The 19,830-nt window shown below is 49.2% G+C and overlaps 1 protein-coding gene across 4 annotated transcripts in view; it reads right to left on the reverse strand.

The window, feature by feature from the left end:
* Positions 1 to 19,830, reverse strand: part of YEATS2 (YEATS domain containing 2) — a 1,415,500-nt gene that overhangs the window by 1,188,127 nt on the left and 207,543 nt on the right. For all 4 annotated transcript variants that reach the window (XM_085634927.1, XM_085634925.1, XM_085634929.1 and 1 more), the window contains one exon: positions 1,129 to 1,247. In XM_085634927.1, coding sequence (XP_085491053.1) covers positions 1,129 to 1,247 — 119 coding nt within the window. The remainder of the gene's footprint in view (positions 1 to 1,128; positions 1,248 to 19,830) is intronic.

Consider the following 19,830-nt stretch of genomic DNA (forward strand, 5'->3'; position numbering starts at 1 on the left):
TGGGCATTACCTTGACAAAAACTATCTCAAAGTTATACATTTATCTAGATCCTTTCCTGCTCCTAAGAAACATGCAACTTTTAAGTGAAAGTAGGGCTTTTCACTAATGATTTGATGTGGGTGATGAAGCTGAAGATATACCTTTCACTTAAAACAGTAACAGTAGTAATTTGCTTAATTCAGAAGTATATTCAAATAAAACATTTGTAGATGCATTCATTTATCACACATCTCCCATAAAAATACAACCTACATATGTAATTCACATCAAAAAAAATTAAAAAGTGTTATGATGACAACAGTAAATTAAGGAGGGTTCTGTTGATAAAATTCCAATGATTTGGGCCAAGAGTCTTGGAAAGCTAACAAGTTTTTAGGGCACAGTGTTTTCGCAATTGTCCAAGAACGCATTGACAGTGCACCATATCAGCTTCAGTACCCTTGCTTACATAGCAGAAACATCATTTTCTGAAAAGTAATATACATTCATAAAGTTACACAATCTAAAAATCGTAGAATTCCATTCATGTGTAATTTTAAACCTAGTTCATCAGCCCATTCAAAATTTCAATAATCTAAAATGCCCAACAACTTCTTGTGATACAGTTTTGAGTATTATAGGAGATTAATAAATAGCTAGATAACCCAAAAATCAAATATTCTGGTGTGTTAGTTTTTTTAATTCTAAGATCAACCTGTTAGTAGAAGGTACTCGTATCCCCCAACACAGAGATTAGCTGTCTGTTTTAAGAGGCAATTAAGACATTCAATATCTCAACACCTCTAGTTCTTGCATTTATGAAGCATGGCAAAAAGAACGCCAATTGTCAGTGCCTGTGGCACGTTTGCACCACTGATCTGAAAATTCCAGAGAACACCTCAAAATCGACATTTGGATTTGCATAATACCACCTAGCATTACTGGAGAAGCATTGCTTAAAAAATGATTCAGAGTCTCATCTGAAGCCTGGATGCAAGATTCATATGAGGGATCTTCAGGACGAAGCATAAATTACAAATCTGGAATTTCGTTTGTGAAACTGCAGTTGCTTCAAACCTGGTCACAACTGACTATGTATGATATTATAATAAAAAGCAAAAACTGGAAATAGAAAGTTGAATACTAACTTGGAGACATTGCCAACAACAATAGTCTTCTTAACATAGAGTCTTGAAGGGTCATCTCCGGTCTTCAAACTGGCATTCCTTTTAATTATTTTGGCAAATGTTTGGTCACCTTCAGAATCCTAATGGGGAAAAAAGGAGAAAATAAATCATGCATCCAAAACAAGAAAGTTTACAGCGTTTTATTTTCCCCTTTGATAAGCTCCAAGTAGAGGGATCTACCATGAACCATAGTAAACCTTGTATTAAGAGCTGCAAACCTCAATGTGGACTGGACAGCATTTTTAGTAACTACTCCTGCTCCTGGATTGACCGGCATTCTGACCTATCAAAATAAGAAAATGTTGCTAATACCTGAACTAAAGTTCTCCAGTATAAGCATCTTCTCTGGGGTTGCACTGTGTTTTTAGGCATTTCAAAATGTTGATAGGTGTGACTCAGAACACATTATCCCTTCCCTTTTTAGCCTCTACACTTACTAAGCACACACATCAGTGACCATATTACAGTTAGCACTTCCTCTATATCTGCTGCTACTTTGCTGCATGTCAAACTCCTTTTGAAGCATGTACAAAATTCATGCAACCAGCTGTAAATTCAGTAGAGGAAGCAGGTCAGTCAGAGACTATCAACAAAAAACACATGCTGGTCGAATATATATTGTTTTGTAACATGTTACGGAGAGCTGCATAGCAAGCAGTAAGAATTATAGTTAAAAAGCCCTTCTAAAGTGAGGTAGAACAAGACAGGAGGGGTTAGACAGAGTCTCTACCAGAAGACCAAGTTACTTACCTTTGGTAACACATTATCTGGTAGAGACATGATCTAGCAGCAGATTCCTTACCTTTGAACTCCCAGGTGTCAGACTGGATCGGGAAGATTTTTGATAGCAGTACCTATGTGCGCCGGTAGGGGGCATCAGTCGACTCCATGTGACGTCGTCCTGTTCATTGTCGTGACATCTTCATCGTCAATATAACCGTCACTCCGGCATGCTGACTTCAGTACTTTTCACAACTTTTCCATGGCAGAAGCGCAGAGCCAGGATGTAAATGACCATGGTGTGTTAAAAAGACAACTAGGGCCCTGTAGGGGAACAGCCCTGACACTAAAAACAATGCAGTGCGGGTAGGATGGGTGGGTTGGTTGGTAAGGAATCTGCGGATAGTTCATGTCTCTTCCAGATAGGCGTTTTCCGAAGGCCACTAACTTGCCAATCTGATAGAGACATCTAGCTGCAGTTTCCTTACCGTTGAACAGATACCCAAGCAATACCTTCCTCGGAGGTGGGACTGCGGAAAAACTTTAAACCAGGAAATCCTGTAGGACAGAGCGGCCAAACAGGCCCTCCTCCTGCGAACCTAAGAATCCAGGAAATAGTGCAGAGATGCACACGTGGCCGCTTGACAGATATCAGCAACTGGAACACCACGCTAGAGAGCCGTGGTGGATGTCTTCACCCTAGTAGAATGGGCCCTAAGGCCTTCAGGAGGCTGTTTCTTTGCTAAGGCGTAACATATTTTGATAGACGATAACCCAGCGTGATATGGTCCTATTTTGGACAGCACGCCCCTTTTTGCTCCCATGTACCCTATAAAGTGTTGGTCATCCACCCAGAACTCTTTGGTGTTATCAAGGTAGAATGATAATGCTCCTTTTGGGTAAAGATTGTGGAGACACTCCTCTTTCTTAGAAGGATGCGGAGGTGCATAGAAAGTGGGCAGAGTAACAAACTGTCCCAGATGGTAGGGTGTTAGCACCTTAGGCAGGAAAGATACCCTAGTACCGAGTACCACTTTGTCCGGAAAGACAGTCAGATAAGAGGGCTGTGATGACAGTGCCTGCAGTTCGCTCACTCTCCTGGTAGAGGTTACTGCCACCAAAAAGGCTCATTTGATAGTGAGCAGCAGTAGAGGGCAGTTGTGCAGCGGCTCAAAAGGTGCACACATCAAGAAGGTAGGGATCAAATTAATGTCCCACTGTGGCATAATAAAAAGGTGAAGGGGGAAACAAATGGCTTAACCCCTTAAAAAATCTCAGCACAAGAGGGGATTTAAAAAGTGAAGGCTGATCTGCCGGCCTAAGACATGCAGACAGGACCGAAAGGTAGCCCTACAGAGTACCCAGCACAGAGCCCTGCTGGGTCAAGGAAAGAATAAACAGAAGAACATCTGACAGAGCTGCAGATAAGGGGTCAATAGACCTTTCTGTACAATATCTACAAAATCTGTTCCATCGGCAGGCATATAGCAACTTTGCGGAGGGACGCATGGCCTCAGAATAACTTTGCAGACTTCGGCAGGAAGTTCAGAAGCTGTCAACGGTCATCGCTCAATCTACACACAAGGAGTAGGAGAGTGGACAGGTTCGGTGGAGAACCCTCCCCTGCGGCTGCGACTGAAGATCCTCCTGAAGGGGCAGCCTGATTGGAGGATCGATCCTCATTGCCAGAAGCTCAGGATACCAGACTCTCCATGCCCAGTCTGGAATCACAAGAACGACTTGTACCCGGTCGCCCCTGGTGTCTCTGGGCAGGAGTGGTATGGGCGGAAAGGTGTACAGGAGGCCTGAGCTCCACTAGTGACAAAAGCGTCGCCCAGCGAGAGTCGCCTTGGAAATTCCAAGGTACAAAACAGCTGACAATGTGTGTTCTGTTCCAAGGCGAACAGATCTAACCAACGCTCTCCACACGGCTGAAAGAGTCCTTGTACCCCAGCGGCTGAGTTCTTCCGCTCTAGCGTTCAGAGAACCGGCCAGATGTTGAACCACTAGGTAAACGCCCTGCTGTTCCAGCCAAGTCTAGAGACAAAGGGCCTCTTGACAGAGGGTCCATGACCCCACACCACCTTGTTTGCTGCAGTGCCAAGTGGCGGTACTGTTGACCGGGAACACCTGAACTAGCCTTCCCTTGAATGACGATAAGGTTTTCAGTGCCAATCTGATCGCCCGAAGCTTCAACAGGTTAGTATGGAGCCTGGTTTCTGCCGAAGACCAAAGTCCTCTTATTTCCACCTCTCCCTGATGGCCGCCCCATCGCATAAGAGACACATACGTCACTACTGTGAGATCTGGGTGGGGAGGGAGAGGGGTCTGCCTCTGACCCAATTGCGGTTTGTTAGCCACCACTGCAGATCTCTCGCAGTGCCCTTAGATGTCTAAACAATGTCAGTGAGATTTTCCCGATGCTGTGCCCATTGGACCGCAGATAGCAACGATGGACAGGCAGGATGGGGATATGGAAATAGGCGTCCTGCAAGTCTAGCACTACCATCCAGTCTCCCAGGTCCAGGGCAGAAAGGACCTGAGCAAGGGTGAGCATCCTGACCTTCTCCTTTTTGAGGAAGTAGTTGAGGGCTCCGAGGATTGGACGAAGGCCTCTGTCCTTCTTTGGAACTAGAAAATAGCGGGAATAACAACCACAGCCTATTTCTGGCCCGGGAACCCTCTCTATAGCTCCCTTGGCCAAGAGAGTTCTGACTTCCTCGTGGAGGATGGCAGGGTGATCCTGCGTCAGCGGATCGTAAGCTGGCGGCATGGATGGAGGAGTAGTCTTGGACGGGAAGAGTAGCTCTTTCGGACTATTTGCAACACCGACCTGTCCGAGGTGATGTCCAGCCAGTGGTGGAGGTGATGGCATATCCTGCCACCAACTAGACATGTATGATACGGAAGGATCAGACTAGGAAGATTTGGGGTGGGGGAGAGGATTGTGGCTTGGCTCGACTTCTGGTCACCCAATCCTCGGGGTCGGGGTAAACCACAGCCCAGCAGAGGTTGCTGAACTTACGAGGCCCTCTGGCTGGAGTAGGGTTGGTGCGGTTGGAAGCCCCTTCTGTAGCCACGAAAGGAGAGAAAAGCAGACAGTCAGGGAAGATATGGTGAGGCCTAAGGAATTGTCCACAGCCCATGAGTCTTTAAAACAGTCAAGCGCTGCATCTGCTTTGTCTCCAAAGAGACGGGAGCCATCAAAAGGAGTGTTTATAAGATATGCTTGGACATCCCCTGAAAATACAGACGTCCTCAGTCAGGCGTGGGGTCATATGGCCACTGTCAAGGATATCACTCTGCCTAGTGAATCTGTCGTGTCCAAGCCACAGCGGGTGGCGAATTTCGCTGCAACTCTCCCGTCTGAGATAGCTTGGGCGAGCAGAATTCACTCCTCCTCCAAGACTCTGGGCAGAACCTGCACAACCGTATCCCATATTGAATGGGAATAACGGCCCAAAAGGCATGTGGTGTTCACCAACGGCAATGCTAGGCTGGTGGAAGATTAAATCTTCCCAAAGCTTTCCAACCTTTTGGATTCCCTATCTGGGGGTGTGAAAGGGAACGTGCCACGTAAAGAGGAAACTTGGACCACCAAGCTTTGTGGGGTGGGGTGTGCGGTGAGGAAAGCTGGGTCGCTCAGTGCAGGTCGATGACGGCGGGCAATGGTTCTGTTAACAGGAGCCCCTGTGCTGGGCTTGGACCAAGTGCCCAGAAGAACATCCGTCAAGGCCTCGTTGAAGAGCAGCAAGGGTTCTGAGGCACCACCAGGCTGCAGCACCACTGTCAAGACGTTAGTCCAAGGGCTGCCCAGGTCCAAGGGCTGCGCAGCCCTACGCATCACCATTGCAAATAGAGCCCCCTCCTCCGTAGCCAGGTTAGCGGAGACAGCATGCCAGACTCTGGGGAGGTGTCCAGGCCACTGGCATCACCCAGTTCCTCACACCAGTTCAGGTCTTGAAATTGCGGGATTTCTAAGGGATCCTGTTGCCCCTCCTGATCGTCATCATCCATTCCTAACCCATCAGAATAGGCCAGGTTGAACAGCATGGAGCCGTATGGCTCCATCGACACCAGTCTCGGCGTCTGTGGACGTCCAACTGACTCCGTGACATCCGGAATGACAATTGGGGAGGCACCGCCGGTGTTGCCAGCGAAGCGGAGGACCTCGGCGTCAGACGCGGCGGACCTCGGCGTCAGACACGGCACGGGGGAAGGTCACTTCGGAGGTACGACGGGCGCCGGTCAGGACCCGGGGACGGGTCTAGTAGGAGGTCGTGGCGCTGGAGGCGTGGAACCCATGGGGTCTCCTTCATCCGTACCTGCGGGGCCCACAGGCGCGCCGGCAAGATCGGTCACTCAAATATGGCGCACATGGCATCAGAAAACTCCTTCAACTGGGCAGGGGTCGCTGCCGGCCCCGGAATAGAACTAAGATGCGGAATGGACCCAGGCACCCGCTCCGTGGAGCGAGGCGCGACTGACTGGGCGAAGTTGAAGTACGCTTGGACTTCTTGTGGTGCTTCTTACCAGAGGAAGAGGACTTTGACCCTCTGGAGTGGTGCTCGGACTATCCTCTTGACAGACCAGCACCGGGAGAGGGTACAAGTTTGACAAAGCGACCTCCGACACCGTAAGACGGGCCGGATCAGCTTTAGGGACCGCTCCCTCAAAGCCTTCAGGGCCATGGCCTGACAGTTGAAGCATGACTTTGTGTTGTGGACGCGCTCCAAGCACTAGGGACACACTAGGTGGGGGTCCATGACAGACATGGCTCGGTGGTAGACGCCGCAGAGCTTGAACCCCGAGGTCTTCTTGCTAGAAACCTTTACACACCAAAAGTTGTTGACAAAAAGTAGGAAAAAGTCTGTCAAAAAATGACAGGGGTAGCTCTCTTTGACAAATCTGCGCTGGCTGGTGCGGAAAGAAAAGAACTGATGTCAGCGCGTCGAAGAGGCGGTTATATTGATGAAGCAGACATCACGACGACTACGAACACGATGCCGACAACGTCACCTACCTGCGCACAGGGGTACTGCTATAAAAAATCTTCCAGATCCAGCCCAAAAATTCCTTGCCTTGTGAATAGACACCAAAGCAGACCCTCCATAGGTGGTAGGTTTGTGGAATGGCTCTGACCAGCAAGTCCTGCTCGCCCCACCTGAGCTGGTTATCCAGGCAGTAGTGCTTCGTGAACATGTGGAGGGATGCCCACGTCACTGCATTCCAGATGTCTAGGGCTGGCACACTGCGCGCAGTGGTAAAAAAGATAAATCTAAATTCCATATTTGTCAAGCGTGACTTATCACCCCTAACAGTACCCAGACGCTGGGGGCCGTCAGGGAGATTATGTGAGCTATTGCCCAGAGTCAAATGGTGCTGAGCTGAGCTGCTGCCGGCGATCGAATCGCGAGCCTGGCGCTACGGAGTCAGACGCTCTGGCCGCTATGCCACACCTCTCCCTTGAGGTAGGGGTGTTTGCAATGGTGGAGTGAGCGTGCAAGTTTTCTGGGGGCTGCTTCTTGGTTGGCCAGTAGCAAAGTTTGAACCATAAACGATCTATTGGAAGATGGTCCTCTTTTGCACGGCTTTCCTCAAAGTGATAAACTCTAGTCCGATCGATGTAAAAACTGAAGGCCTTCTTAGTATCAAGACAGTGAAGCCGTTCCTCCTCCTTAGAGTAGTGGGGTGGATCGTGGAATGCCAGCAAGATGATCGTCCTATATGAAAAGGTAATGACTACCTTCAGCATGAAAGCAAAAAGAACAGTAGATGGACAACATGCAGAACAATGTTGTACAATCACCCCAGTACAGAGATCTGGGCCATAATCCAAAGTTTTTTTTCTATCCATGCCATTCCAGTTTGAACCCAGCCATATGCAAATCAGTCTGCGCCCAATGGGAACAGTCCAGCCCAAACCGCCAGGCCAGGTCCTCCCTGGAGTGGAAACAAGCATCCTAGGACCGGTTCCAGGGTTTCACCCCTCATCAGCCAGGATATCTTGACTCCAGTGGCATGGAAAGCACGGGACCCACGTGTGGGCATACCAGTCCCACTCGGAGTGACAAATGCGAAAAGAACAGTTGATGGACAGAATGCAGAACAATGTCATACATTCACCCCAGTTCAGAAATCTGGGCCAAAATCCATCATTTTTTTGCTCCCCATGCCATTCCAGTTTGAACCCAGCCATATGCAAATCAGTATTGATCCTGTGCCCAATGGGAACAGTCCAGCCTTAACTGCCAGGCCAGGTTCTCCCTGGACTGGAAACAAGCATCCTAGGACCGGCTTCAGGGTTTCACCCCTCATCAGCCAGGATATCTGGACTCCAGTGGCATGGAGAGCACGGGATCTTCGTCTGTGCATACCCGTCCCAATAGAGACCTTCGGTTCGGCAAAGTTGCTGCAGGCTTGGGCAAGGAGACTTCTTTAAGGCGCCCACTGGCTGGAGAGGTGAGTTGGGTTCTTGGGGGATGCCTGGACACAGTCTGTTGGGCCACCCAAGGCCGTGGGGCATCAGGTGCAGGGGTGTCTTTTGGCATCAGGTTTCTTTACCAGCTCCGGTAAGGGGGACCCTTCAGGTTGAGGCTGCAAGCGTTGTCTTGAAGCTTGAGGGAGGTCGGGGATCACCAGATCCCAGGTCAGGATCGCTGGGGAGACCTCCCCGTGGTGTAGGGCCACTCGAACTTGGGCTGAGGGCGTCGGGTGCAGAATCGCAGAGCTCCCTGGATTCTGTGGGTGTATCTTGGCTTGAGCAAATACGGTGCTCAGGGGAAACCGAGTCTGTTAGATGAGTGCAGGGCAGGTCCTCCAGGCTTTGGGGGTTGCTGGCTTGCTGGACTCGCCGGGGTTCTTGCTGTAGGCAGGTTGAAGTTGGGACAGGTCGGTAGGGCTGGAGCCAAAGCAGTAGGTGTTGTCTTCTTCCTGGGTCAGCAGAGCTCTTCACTCCTCCTTTCTTCCTCGAATCTGAGGAGGCAAGGTTAAGGGGGGCTAGAGGGGTGTGCAGGTCGGGGCCAATGGGTCCCTTCCTTGGGGTGGGTACACCCCCTAATATGCCACCCTCCAGTGGGAAGGGGCATGAGCCTCTCCCTAATTGGCTGGGTCCCTTCATCTTCAAGATGGCGGGGACTGAGATGTGTGCTGCACATCGCCTCACCCACCTGAGGGGAGGGGTTGGCAAAGGTGGGAACACCTCTCCTTCTAGCTTTGTTTTCCCACAGATTCTCCAGCCCAAAGTAGGGGGCAGAACCGGTGGAACCCAGCTGCTGGGGGCAGCAAAATGCAGGGACAGCTTACAAAGGTGGCCTTTAAAGCTTCCCCTTCGAGGGCCCAGCATATCCGGGGGAGGAAACATGACACCTCTGCCCAGGATGGGCTTTGTTTCCAGACCCAGAAAGGTCCTCTACCCAGGGTTCCAGACAACCTGAATAGTGGTGGCAAATGGGGGTCAGCGATTTAGGAACCACACCAGGGCTTTTCGTCTTTCAGGGGGCATCTCCAAGATGCCCTCTGAGTGCGTTTTACATTAAATCCCACACCGGCATCGAGTGGGTTTAATGTGCCGAGAAGTTTGATACCAAATTTCCCAGGTTTTAGTAAAGCCATTATGGAGCTGTGGAGTTCGTGATGACCAACTCCCAGACCATATACTCTTTATGGTTTTACTACACTGACAATGTCTAAGAATGGACTTAGACTCTGTAGGGGTACAGGGCTCTTGCCACTGTACCCTCACCTGAGGGCTAGTGCACCCTGCTAAAGGGGCGGCTTATCTAGGCAGTGGGATGTTGGCATAGCACACTGGGATGTGTGCCATGTCGACTACTCACTTTTCTTGGACCCAAAACATGCAGCCTGTAATGGCAGTGTGTGGGTATTAAGGTACAGGGCATCTAAGGGAGGCACAATAGGTGTTGCAGCCCTTAGAGGCCTTCCCTGGTCACAGTGCCCTTAGTACCCATGTTACGTTTTACATGGGCCTTACCTGTGGCCAGAGATGTGCCAATTGTGGGTACAAAGGTACAGTTTTGGGAACGAACACAGGCCCTGGGAACCGGATTGGCAGGACCCAGGGCACATCAAGTCAATGTTGCATCAGATGTCAGGCAAAATGTTTGGGATAACCCTGAAAAAAGTGGGACTTTCCTACACAGTGCACCTTCAGTAGCTAGTTGTTGAGGTATGGAAAGAGTGGTATTTCCAGCCTCCAGAGACAGGCTTCAAACCTCACCACCACCTTTGTGAGCACCTGAAGTGCACTCATAAGGCCTAAGTGGAGCACTGAAAACTGAAAATTATCTTGTTCTACCTGAAACCGCAGGTAGCACCAGAGGCATTGTAGGACATGAGTATGAAAGTAGAAATCCTGCAAATCTCCTGCCACAATCTAGTCTCCAGGGTCCAGGCCAGACAGAACCTGGACCCAAATAAGCCTTTTGAACTTGTCGTTATGGTGGAAAAAGTTAGGAGGGCTAAGAGAGGATCAAATTAAAGCAAATCAAATCAGGACTATTTATTTAGCGCAAACATATCACCCGAAGGTCTCATGGCGCTAGCCCTCTCTCCTTCAGCACCTAAAAATAATGGGAATAACATGGGGGCAAGTCCTGCAAGGCCAAAATAGCAGGCACTTTTTAATGGAGCTCCTGACACCTCCTTAGAGCCTAAGCAGAGGCGACTGTGGTTTAGACACCGCCGCTGCTGCATTGGAATGACCTTGCGCTCGGGGCGACAGTATACGCTCCTGCGAGCAGTCTGTGGTGCCATAGATGGTGAGGAGTGGGGCCCTGCCCACTCGGGTGGCCCGGAACAAGGACTAGCCACTTGACTGGAGGCTGGAAATACCTGGCCCCTCCGGGCCTTGTGGGGCAGACCCTCTGTTTCCCGCAAAAGACACAATATTGATGGACGGAATGCAGAACAAATCAAAACATTCACTCCCAGTCAAGAGATCTGGGTTAAAGCCATCATTCTTTTGCTCACCATGCCACCCCAGTTTAGACCTGGCCATATGCAAATCAGTCTTGACCCTGTGCTTCATGGGAACAGTCCAGCCCGCACTGTCAAGCCAGGTCCTCCCTGGACCGGAAACAAGCATCCTAGGACCGGTTTCGGGGTTTCACCCCTCTTCAGCCACGATAGCTTGATTCCAGTGGCACAGTGAGGCCAGGACCCACGTCTGGGCATACCTGGCGCACTTAGGGAGGACCTGGCCTGGCAGTTCGGGCTGGACTGTTCCCATTGGGCACAGGGTCAAGACTGATTTGCATATGGCTGGGTCCAAACTGGAATGGCATGGTGAGCAAAAACACGATGGATTTAGGCCCAGATCTCTGTACTGGGGTGAATGTATGACATTGTTCTGCATTCTGTCCATCAATAGTTCTTTTTGCATTGGTCACCCCGAGTGGGACGGGTATGCTCAGACGGGAGTCCCGTGCTCTCCATGCCACTGGAATCAAGCTATCCTGGCTGAAGAGGGGTGAAACCCCGAAACCGGTCCTAGGATGCTTGTTTCCAGTCCAGGGAGGACCTGGCCTGGCAGTTCAGGCTGGACTGTTCCCATTGGGCACAGGGTCAAGACTGATTTGCATATGGCAGGGTCCAAACTGGAATGGCATGGTGAGCAAAAAAACGATGGATTTAGGCCCAGATCTCTGTACTGGGGTGAATGTATGACATTGTTCTGCATTCTGTCCATCAATAGTTCTTTTTGTCTCGATTTCCCGCAGTCAGGGGAAGGCTGCACTTGGTCCGGCTGAACCCGCGACATCGGATCATGGGAAAACCTCTCCCGAGGGGCAAATGCCGTGGTCGGCGTTGCAGAGTTTCAATCAGCGAACAACAGCAGAGGGGCATTTGTCTTGCTCTTCCCCCTCCCCCGGTGTCTCTGACGGGCTGGTGATGCATCCTGAACCCCGGAGTGGCAGTGATCTCTGCATGTGTGGCCCAGAGGTAAGCCTGAGCAGGTGGTGAAGGGCTGGGCAGACCTGGAACTGTTCTGGGGATCTGGATGAGAAAACCCGGCAGCCTGCTTACGACGCAAGTAGTGAGCCCCTTGGGGAGCCCAGTGACTCGTGGGGCTCAGGGGCTCACCGGGCCATATAGGACTAAAGACTTAATTGACGAGCCTGGACTAATATGGGTCCCTCTGGTGCTACTGTCTGACTGGCTGACTGTTCGTGCTGCCTCCAATTAATATCTGAGGCTTTCACACGGGGGAAAGGAAGCCAAACCAAGGTGATGAGCTGGAGCCGAGGCTGGGGAGAAGCCTGGCTGAGTCTGGGATCAACCTGAACTGATTGGGGTGAAAGGGGAAAGAACCAAGGCAGAGTGGGTGGAATCTTGCTTGCTAGTGCTGCCCCACCTTACAGTCGCTGAGTGGTGGCAAGAGGGTGGGTCCACCTTGCCAAGGGGAACCCCCACTGGCCATCTCTCCTGTGTGGCGACCGGTGGCCTTGCTTGCAGTGGGACTGACAGCAATGGGTAAGGATAAAGGCCCTACATCCCAGGCCCAATCGACAGACAGATTCACCACTCCTCCGGCTGCAGCGGGAGGGGTTTCAATGGACAGAACACAGACGGTCCGTTTTTTCCCGGACTGCAGTGACAGCAGGCACATCGATGTGCACGTGCTCACACTGCTTACTTCTTACTAGTGGAGAAGTTACGGCATGACGTCATGCCAGTCGAGCGTTGTAGGGGAAGGGAAATCCTTTAAAGAGAGTCATTTTCTCTCTGGATTTCCCTTCTCTTTTTGAAACTCAGGAGCAGCAACATCGTTGTGGTGTCACCAGGGCTTTAAGTGTAAGCTTCTTTAATACTATATACAAGCCATAGTTGCTGCTTATTTATAGTATGCAACTAACAACCATTGACAAAGCCAATAGTGTTGACTTGTAGGTGCGATGTTACTTGTTGTATCATATATCTGGATGCAATGACAGAAACAGCAAAATACAAGTCGGGCGGCACACAATGCTAAGCACAGATTTTTAGCTTACGTGTTTTAAGCCACGCCCTTAATTACATTGACCACGCTCCTTTGAGGGACCCCCCAGTTTTTTCATCCCACTTAAAGCCCTGGGGACACCTATTGTGCTGTCCTCCTACATTAAAGTCTCTGCAACACCAGGTCCATTCCTAAACATGCAGTAGAAATATGGAACTTGCTTACACACCTACAACCAGACTTATGTTTTATCACGGAAGCCTCGCTCCATTGGGACTCCCTTAAAGTGGAAATCATTGACTCTTAACTTACCAGCTGGGCAGAGATAGCTGTATTTAAATTTGAAATTCCCCCACAGCGCATTTGGAAAGGAGCTTCAGTGTATCTACCTCCGGGCCCTAAAAAAGATTTTAGTCTTAAACTAATAGAACGTATAGCACATCATGTGCTATCCACGTAGAATTTCCTTTTGATAGGGGATTTCAACTATCATGTAGACATAGCCACTGGCACTGACTCAGATGTATCTATCTTGTTGTCCAACCTTGAAACGTTTGACCATCACTTGATAAGGACTGGTCCCACACACTCGGCTGGTCACACTTTAGACCTCATATTTTCTAACTCTAGGCTTTCGCCCATTGAAACTCCTGAACGACTTACTTGGACTGATAATTTTCTGATTAACTTTAAAATCCCCATCAGGGCCACTTTTACAAAAAACAAAAAGATAAACTGTGTGAGATCAAGATCATCGAGGCAGATCACTCTGGAATGGTTTCAATCTACTTTCCATGCCCCCAACCAGGATAACGTACTTGACATTAACTTAGCATTGGCTGTTACAAAACTCTTTCTCTCAAGCTCTTGACATAGTTGTCCCCTATAAATTACACACTACTAAAGCCTGTCGACCCAATGCTCAATGGTACACGGCCAAACTGAGAATCGATGAATCAACGTAAATGGAGATCCTCAAAAGAATACCTGGACCAACAGCAATACAAATTAGAGCTAGGAGCCTATCATAACAAAATTAGGACAGCACGTACACTCTATACTATCAGCAGAATTGATCAAGCGGGAAATTCCGCAAAAGAGTTATTTAAGGTTTTAACTAACTATACTAAACACGTGCTTGCAACTTAACCATTGATGCCTCTCAGACACTCAGCGACACCTTATTCACCCACTTTGAAACTAAAATAGGGAATATGGTTGTTTCCGTAATAATTTTACTTCGTCAACTTACTTCTGTCCTACAAATCCTATTTGCAACAACACTTCTGTAGTGCTGAGAGGTTTGACCCCATAATTCTAACTCAAGTTGCTAGATTTACTAGCAAAAATCAAATCTGGTTCTCCCTCTGACCTGTGTCCCCCACATGTTATAGCCACCCTTTCCACGTCTCTTGCACCCACCGTTACATCTTAGTGCAATCTATCCCTGACCTTAGCGGCTGTTCCTCTGGAATGGAAAGCCGCCTATGTTACACCCATCCTAAAAAAACACATGTTCATCCTAAGGAGCAGGCAAACTGGCGTCCTATGTATATATCCTCCCTATGATAGGAAAGGTTCTTGAGCCTTATGTTAACAAACAGCTCTCCTCCAATTTGGAGAATCATCATTTGCTGGATGCTTCTTAATCGGGCTTTCGACCCTCCCACTGTGCAGAGACCGCCCTTCTAGCATTAGCAGATTCACTTAGTTTATCTCTTGATGCCAGAAATCCAGCTATGCTGGTTCTTCTTGACCTGTCAGCAGAGTTTGATACCGTTTCACATTCCATCTTGATTCACTGCCCTCAACTGGTTCATAGACTTTCTCAAAGATGGGACCCAAATGATTACCATTGGCCCCCTTTCAATCAAATTCTTTCTCTGGGCAGGCAGGTTCCTCAGGGCTCAGCCTTGAGCCCCATGCTTTTTAACATCCATGTTGCTCCTCTTGCCCAGTTAGTCAAGGCCTATGGTTTTGCAATAGTTTCTTATGCAGACAATACCCAATTAGTCATCTCCTTTGGGCAGGGCATTAAGAATGTTAAACATCAATTGATCGCCTGCGTGAGAAAAATTGCCACCTGGATGTCCCTTAACTATCTTCAGTTAAACAGGGACAAAACAGAGATTATTCTGTTCAGCTAAGCACAACTCCACTGGACAGATGAGTGGTGGCCTGTCAAGCTTGGCCCTGCTCCTTCCTCCAGAAACACAGCCAGAAACCTGGGTATACTGCTACATGATAAGTTAACATGAAGGACCAGGTTACATCCACCTGTGGTATGTGCTTTGGGACAATGCGCCTTCTCAGGAGGATTGTTCAGTGGCTTCCGCTGAGCTCTCGAAAAACCCTTATCCAAGCATTGATAAATCGGCTGCCTTGATTATGGTAATGCTCTTGTAGCGTCCAGTGAGTCCCTTCTATCCAAAATGCAGGTGGTACACAAAACTGAAGCTCGCTTCGTTAATAAACAACCACCTAGCACACATTCTGCTCCTTTGCTCAGAGCCCTTCATTGGCTCCCCATAAGGAAAAGAACACTACTTTAAGCTACTCTGCCTGACTTATAAAGCTGTGTCATGCAATGGACCCAAATATTTGCAGGATAAACTTATTCCTTATCTTCCTAGATGAAATCTTAGATCAAATTGTCAACTTCTTCTATGCCCTCGGCGTATCCGAACGCCCAGGTACAGTAGCCAAGCCTTCTCTCATCTCACTCTCTACCACGGGAACAGGCTCCCCTTGCTCATCCGGGCATGCACTGATTTCCCTGGTTTTAAAAAACATCTCAAGACCTGGATGCTCTAGTGGTTGCCCCAGTGCTGAGATGCCCCTTTGGGGCTGAGTAGCTGCACTAAAAAGAAGCACTTATTAACATAACATAAATACCACTGTCTCAAAACTGACGCTTTCAACGAAAACAACTCAAAATCAGATCAGAAGACGCCAAAAAAAGAGCTTGGAAGAATAACCTTTGCTTTGTGGGGTTTCGGGAGGGCACAGAAGGGACAGACCCTGAGACATTCTTGGAAATGTGGCTCTGATCCTGGGCCTCAGCAGATCTCCCATCCCCTTGGTCTGTTCTGGAGCGAGCTCATAGATTTCTGGTGCCAAAGCCCACCCACCCCCATCCCTCCCCAGGACCCCCGGTTGACCCATGATTGCATGGATCCTGCACTTACAAAACAGAGATGTGATTCTCTGGGAGCGTGAAAGCCAGGTGGTCTTATGTACCAGTTCACCCGCATTATGATCTTTCTGATCTACTCGAGACTGGTACAGCAGAAACAGAATTCCTTTGAAGAGGTTAAACAGGAGTTGAGAGCTATGAACCTAAAATATATGCTGATGTTTCCCGCCACCTTGAAAGTGATCCATGATTCCCGTGCCCACTTCTTCAGCACACCAGAGGAGGTATGGGATAGGTGTTAGATCGGATCAATCTTACCAGATTGGACTGAGTGGAGAAGAAGCTACGAGAGGCCCAGAGGGACCCTCGACCGGGCACCCCCAATACCGAAGCTCGGAGGAGGACAGAATCCTCTAGGACTGAGATTGCCCTGCAGAGATCTGACACAGGTATACCTATAATATAATATAATAATTTCTGCAGACGCCCAAGCATTCAGGGCAGTCCCCGGCTGGCCATCTCCGGTGATCCCGTGGATGATGGAAAATAAATAGCATCCCTCTCTGCTCCATGCTTTGCTTGGCCTGGAGTCCCCCGGCTTACACTTTGCTTCTGGACCTTTGTCCTTGGCCATGGGCCACAGATGCAACTTTTCATCCTGAAATATTAGGAGGTTCCCCATCGAATCTCCCAAGCACTGGTTACAATTTTGGGTTCTTGGGGTAGTTGGTGGGCGACAGATGCTTCTGGGGTGGTATGGGGAGGGGGAGTTCCTGTTGATGCATGCGGTTTGCATACATTTGTCAGTGCCCAGGCTGGTACCCAAGATCCCATCCATAAATGTGCCCCACAAACACCTCTTTTGCATTCAATTCATGGCCCTTGGGGCCCAGACATTCACCCATCAACCCAATTGTGTCCGTCTTCCATTCTCTCCATAGGCCACATGGTTAACTTTTGCATACTCTCCTGGAAGGTCAATGGCCTATTAGACCGCGTCAAACCGGCAACCATCCTCCGGTATGCTAAGAGAAGGCTCCCGGTGATCCTTATGCTCCATGTCCCTTTGGTTATGACCATGTGTTGCATGCAGGTTTCTCCAGAGGTACGGGAGGGGTGGCCATACCTTCGCATAGATCCTTCCTATTGTCCACACTAAAATACACATTGACCCTAAGGGCAGATTTCTGGGATTTGAGGGAAGCCTTGAGGGGGTCCCACTACAACCTTCTTAGTTTTTATATCATGCCACAGTCTCCTAAAGGAGCCCTGGATGCCTCCTATGCTTTGATCCTGGATTTTCCCCATGGGGTGACCATCATCACGGGAGACTTGAATGCAGTTCCCAATCCGGCAAGTTTAGTGGCGTACCGGATTAGCGGCTCCAAATAAACTGGTGATCCTGGATAAACTCCTTAGGCTTATGCGATGAGTGGAGGGTGTGGCACTCTCGTGCAACAGAATTCACACACACATCTGCTGCGCACAAAATCCTCACTCGCATTGATCTGGTGCTACTCCGAGCAGGCAGATGTCCTTACCTCAGCGGTGGAGATTCTACTGCCAGGTATATCCGATCAATCTCCAGTCCATCTTCACATAGGTACTCTAACGGTAACTCGTAAACCCATTTTGCGGCTAAATGCCTGGTTTCTAGTTGATGAACAGTTTTCAGAGCTGTGTGAGGAGAAGGTACAGCATACTTTGATTCCAACCAGGATTCGGTCTCCTCTGTCGGCACACTGAGGGCAGCGGGCAAAGCCATGATCAGCAGATGAGCTAAACCTCTGTTCTGTACCCAGGAACGTGAAAAATACTGACAAATGGTCGACCCTAGAAACAAAAATGCTACAACTTGAAAAACGATGTATGGCAGGCCTCCAGACCATTTACTCAAGACAACTGGAGGTGGTCAGGTTCTCTCTTGGGCAGCTTGTTCTGGAAAAGGCCTGCCAATGCTGGCAGGCCTCCCTCCATCGAGTCTAAGAATTTGGAGACAAATACAGTATACTTTATTGGCTGGCCACTCCGGATATGGCCTCCTGGAAAGTTCCCTCAATCGTAGACAGGAGAGACCAGACAAATCGCAGACCAGTGGCTATAGCTGAAGCTTTTGCAGACTGCTATTGAGCCCTGTATGTTTCCCCCGTCACTATCCCATCCCGCCCTTGTCTCCTTACTCATGGGGGGACATCCATCTGCCATCATGATTATTGATTTTGAGAAGGCCTTTAATTCGGTCAACTGGGTATTTTGAGACCAAGTATTGCAACGTGTGGGCTTCGGACAGAGATTCGTATGCTAGGTCCATCTATTATACTCTTCCCCTTCATGCAGGTGCAAGTCAATGGAAAACTATCCACATTGGCAGGGGAACTAGACCAGGGTGTCCCTTGTTCCACCTGCTTTACGCACTTGTGATTGGCCCCTCGCAAGGCTAATTACATGTGATGCACAGATACGAGCCTGGCACTGGCGAGGGGGAGAGGAAAAAAGAATAGTATTGCATGCAGATGATGTCATTTACTTGACAAACCAACAGAACTCCGGTCATCAAGTGATGAGTGTTAGACCTGGCACCATTGGCGTAGGTCTCCCTTCTATTTTTTGTCACTTTTTGTCTCCTTCGTGGTGCTGGCGTTAGACGCTCTAGGCGCTGTGCCACTGCCATTCATTGTCACAGCGCGAATGCTCCTTATTATAAATTAACTATATGAACTAGTATAGTCTTAGTAGTGCCAAGGGACATGTTACGAAAGTCGAATTTGGTATGCTTGAGCTTCAAATATTAACGTGCATCTGGTAGTGGTGATTGTCTTTATATTCTGAGTGGGCAACTACCGCTTTTGGAAAGCAGGTATCTTTTTGTCTAAACCTTCCTGTGTGTTTTCATGGTATGTGTATTGGCCGTCTGGTTTAGAAGGCCGGGGCAGGCTGAGGCCGATCTGGGTCGAATGGAGGAATCTGCCGTTGAAGTATGGGGAGGGGTGACCCATTTGATCTGAGCAGGACTGTGCCTGGCAAGGTGAATGATGGCTCCACCTCCCACAGGGCGTCTGATGGTGGGCCCCCTCTCCCTGAATGGGAGGATGCCGCCACGTAAATAAAGTGACCCAAGTCGACACCAAACTGGTTCTGGCCGGGTCGAGTGATTTGTGACTTTCTCAAGAACAAATACTTTTGGGGTATAAAGATCTGAGCTGACACCCTTTCGAGGTGTGTAACTTCGGGATGCGAAGACGAACCTCTGTCCGCGTAACAAGAGGGAAAAGACTTTGAAACTCCCATCCATCTACTGAAGCAACTACCCAAGGGCCTGATTTGAGCTTGCCTCCTGCCGAAGTCTCAGGGACATTAGACTTAATTCGTCAACAGCCGGATTCCTCTTGAAGGGAATCCTACTTGCAGGTGAGGCCTCTGTTGAGAAATCCAGGGTCTCTAGTTCTACTGTGGGGACCGCCGCATTTGACTTGCTGCGGAAACTATCACTATTGCCTTTGTGGGCTGCTGCAGCTGAGGAGCTGTGCCGCTGAGTGCCCGCATTTGACTTGCTGCGAAAACTATTGCTACCGCCACTGTGGGCCACTGCAGCTGAGGAGCTGTGCCGCTGAGTGCCCGAATTTGACTTTGTACCGGACCCGGTGGGTCGTTCGGCCGGGCCCCGGGGATTACCTTGAGGGAAGTGGTTGGTTTGTCAGAAACACGACAGAAACAGTTAGAGGGTTGGTGAAAGAAGGGCTGCTTCTTTTGTTTTATTTCGTTGCCTTGCTCAGGTGCTGGGTAATCGAACACAGGAGGTTTGAAAAATGGGGAAAAGGGTAGAACACCAGGAGGTAATCGTCCCGTG

Source organism: Triturus cristatus, chromosome 11 (genome assembly GCF_964204655.1).
Source record: "Triturus cristatus chromosome 11, aTriCri1.1, whole genome shotgun sequence".
NCBI classification, from domain to species: Eukaryota; Metazoa; Chordata; class Amphibia; order Caudata; family Salamandridae; genus Triturus; species Triturus cristatus.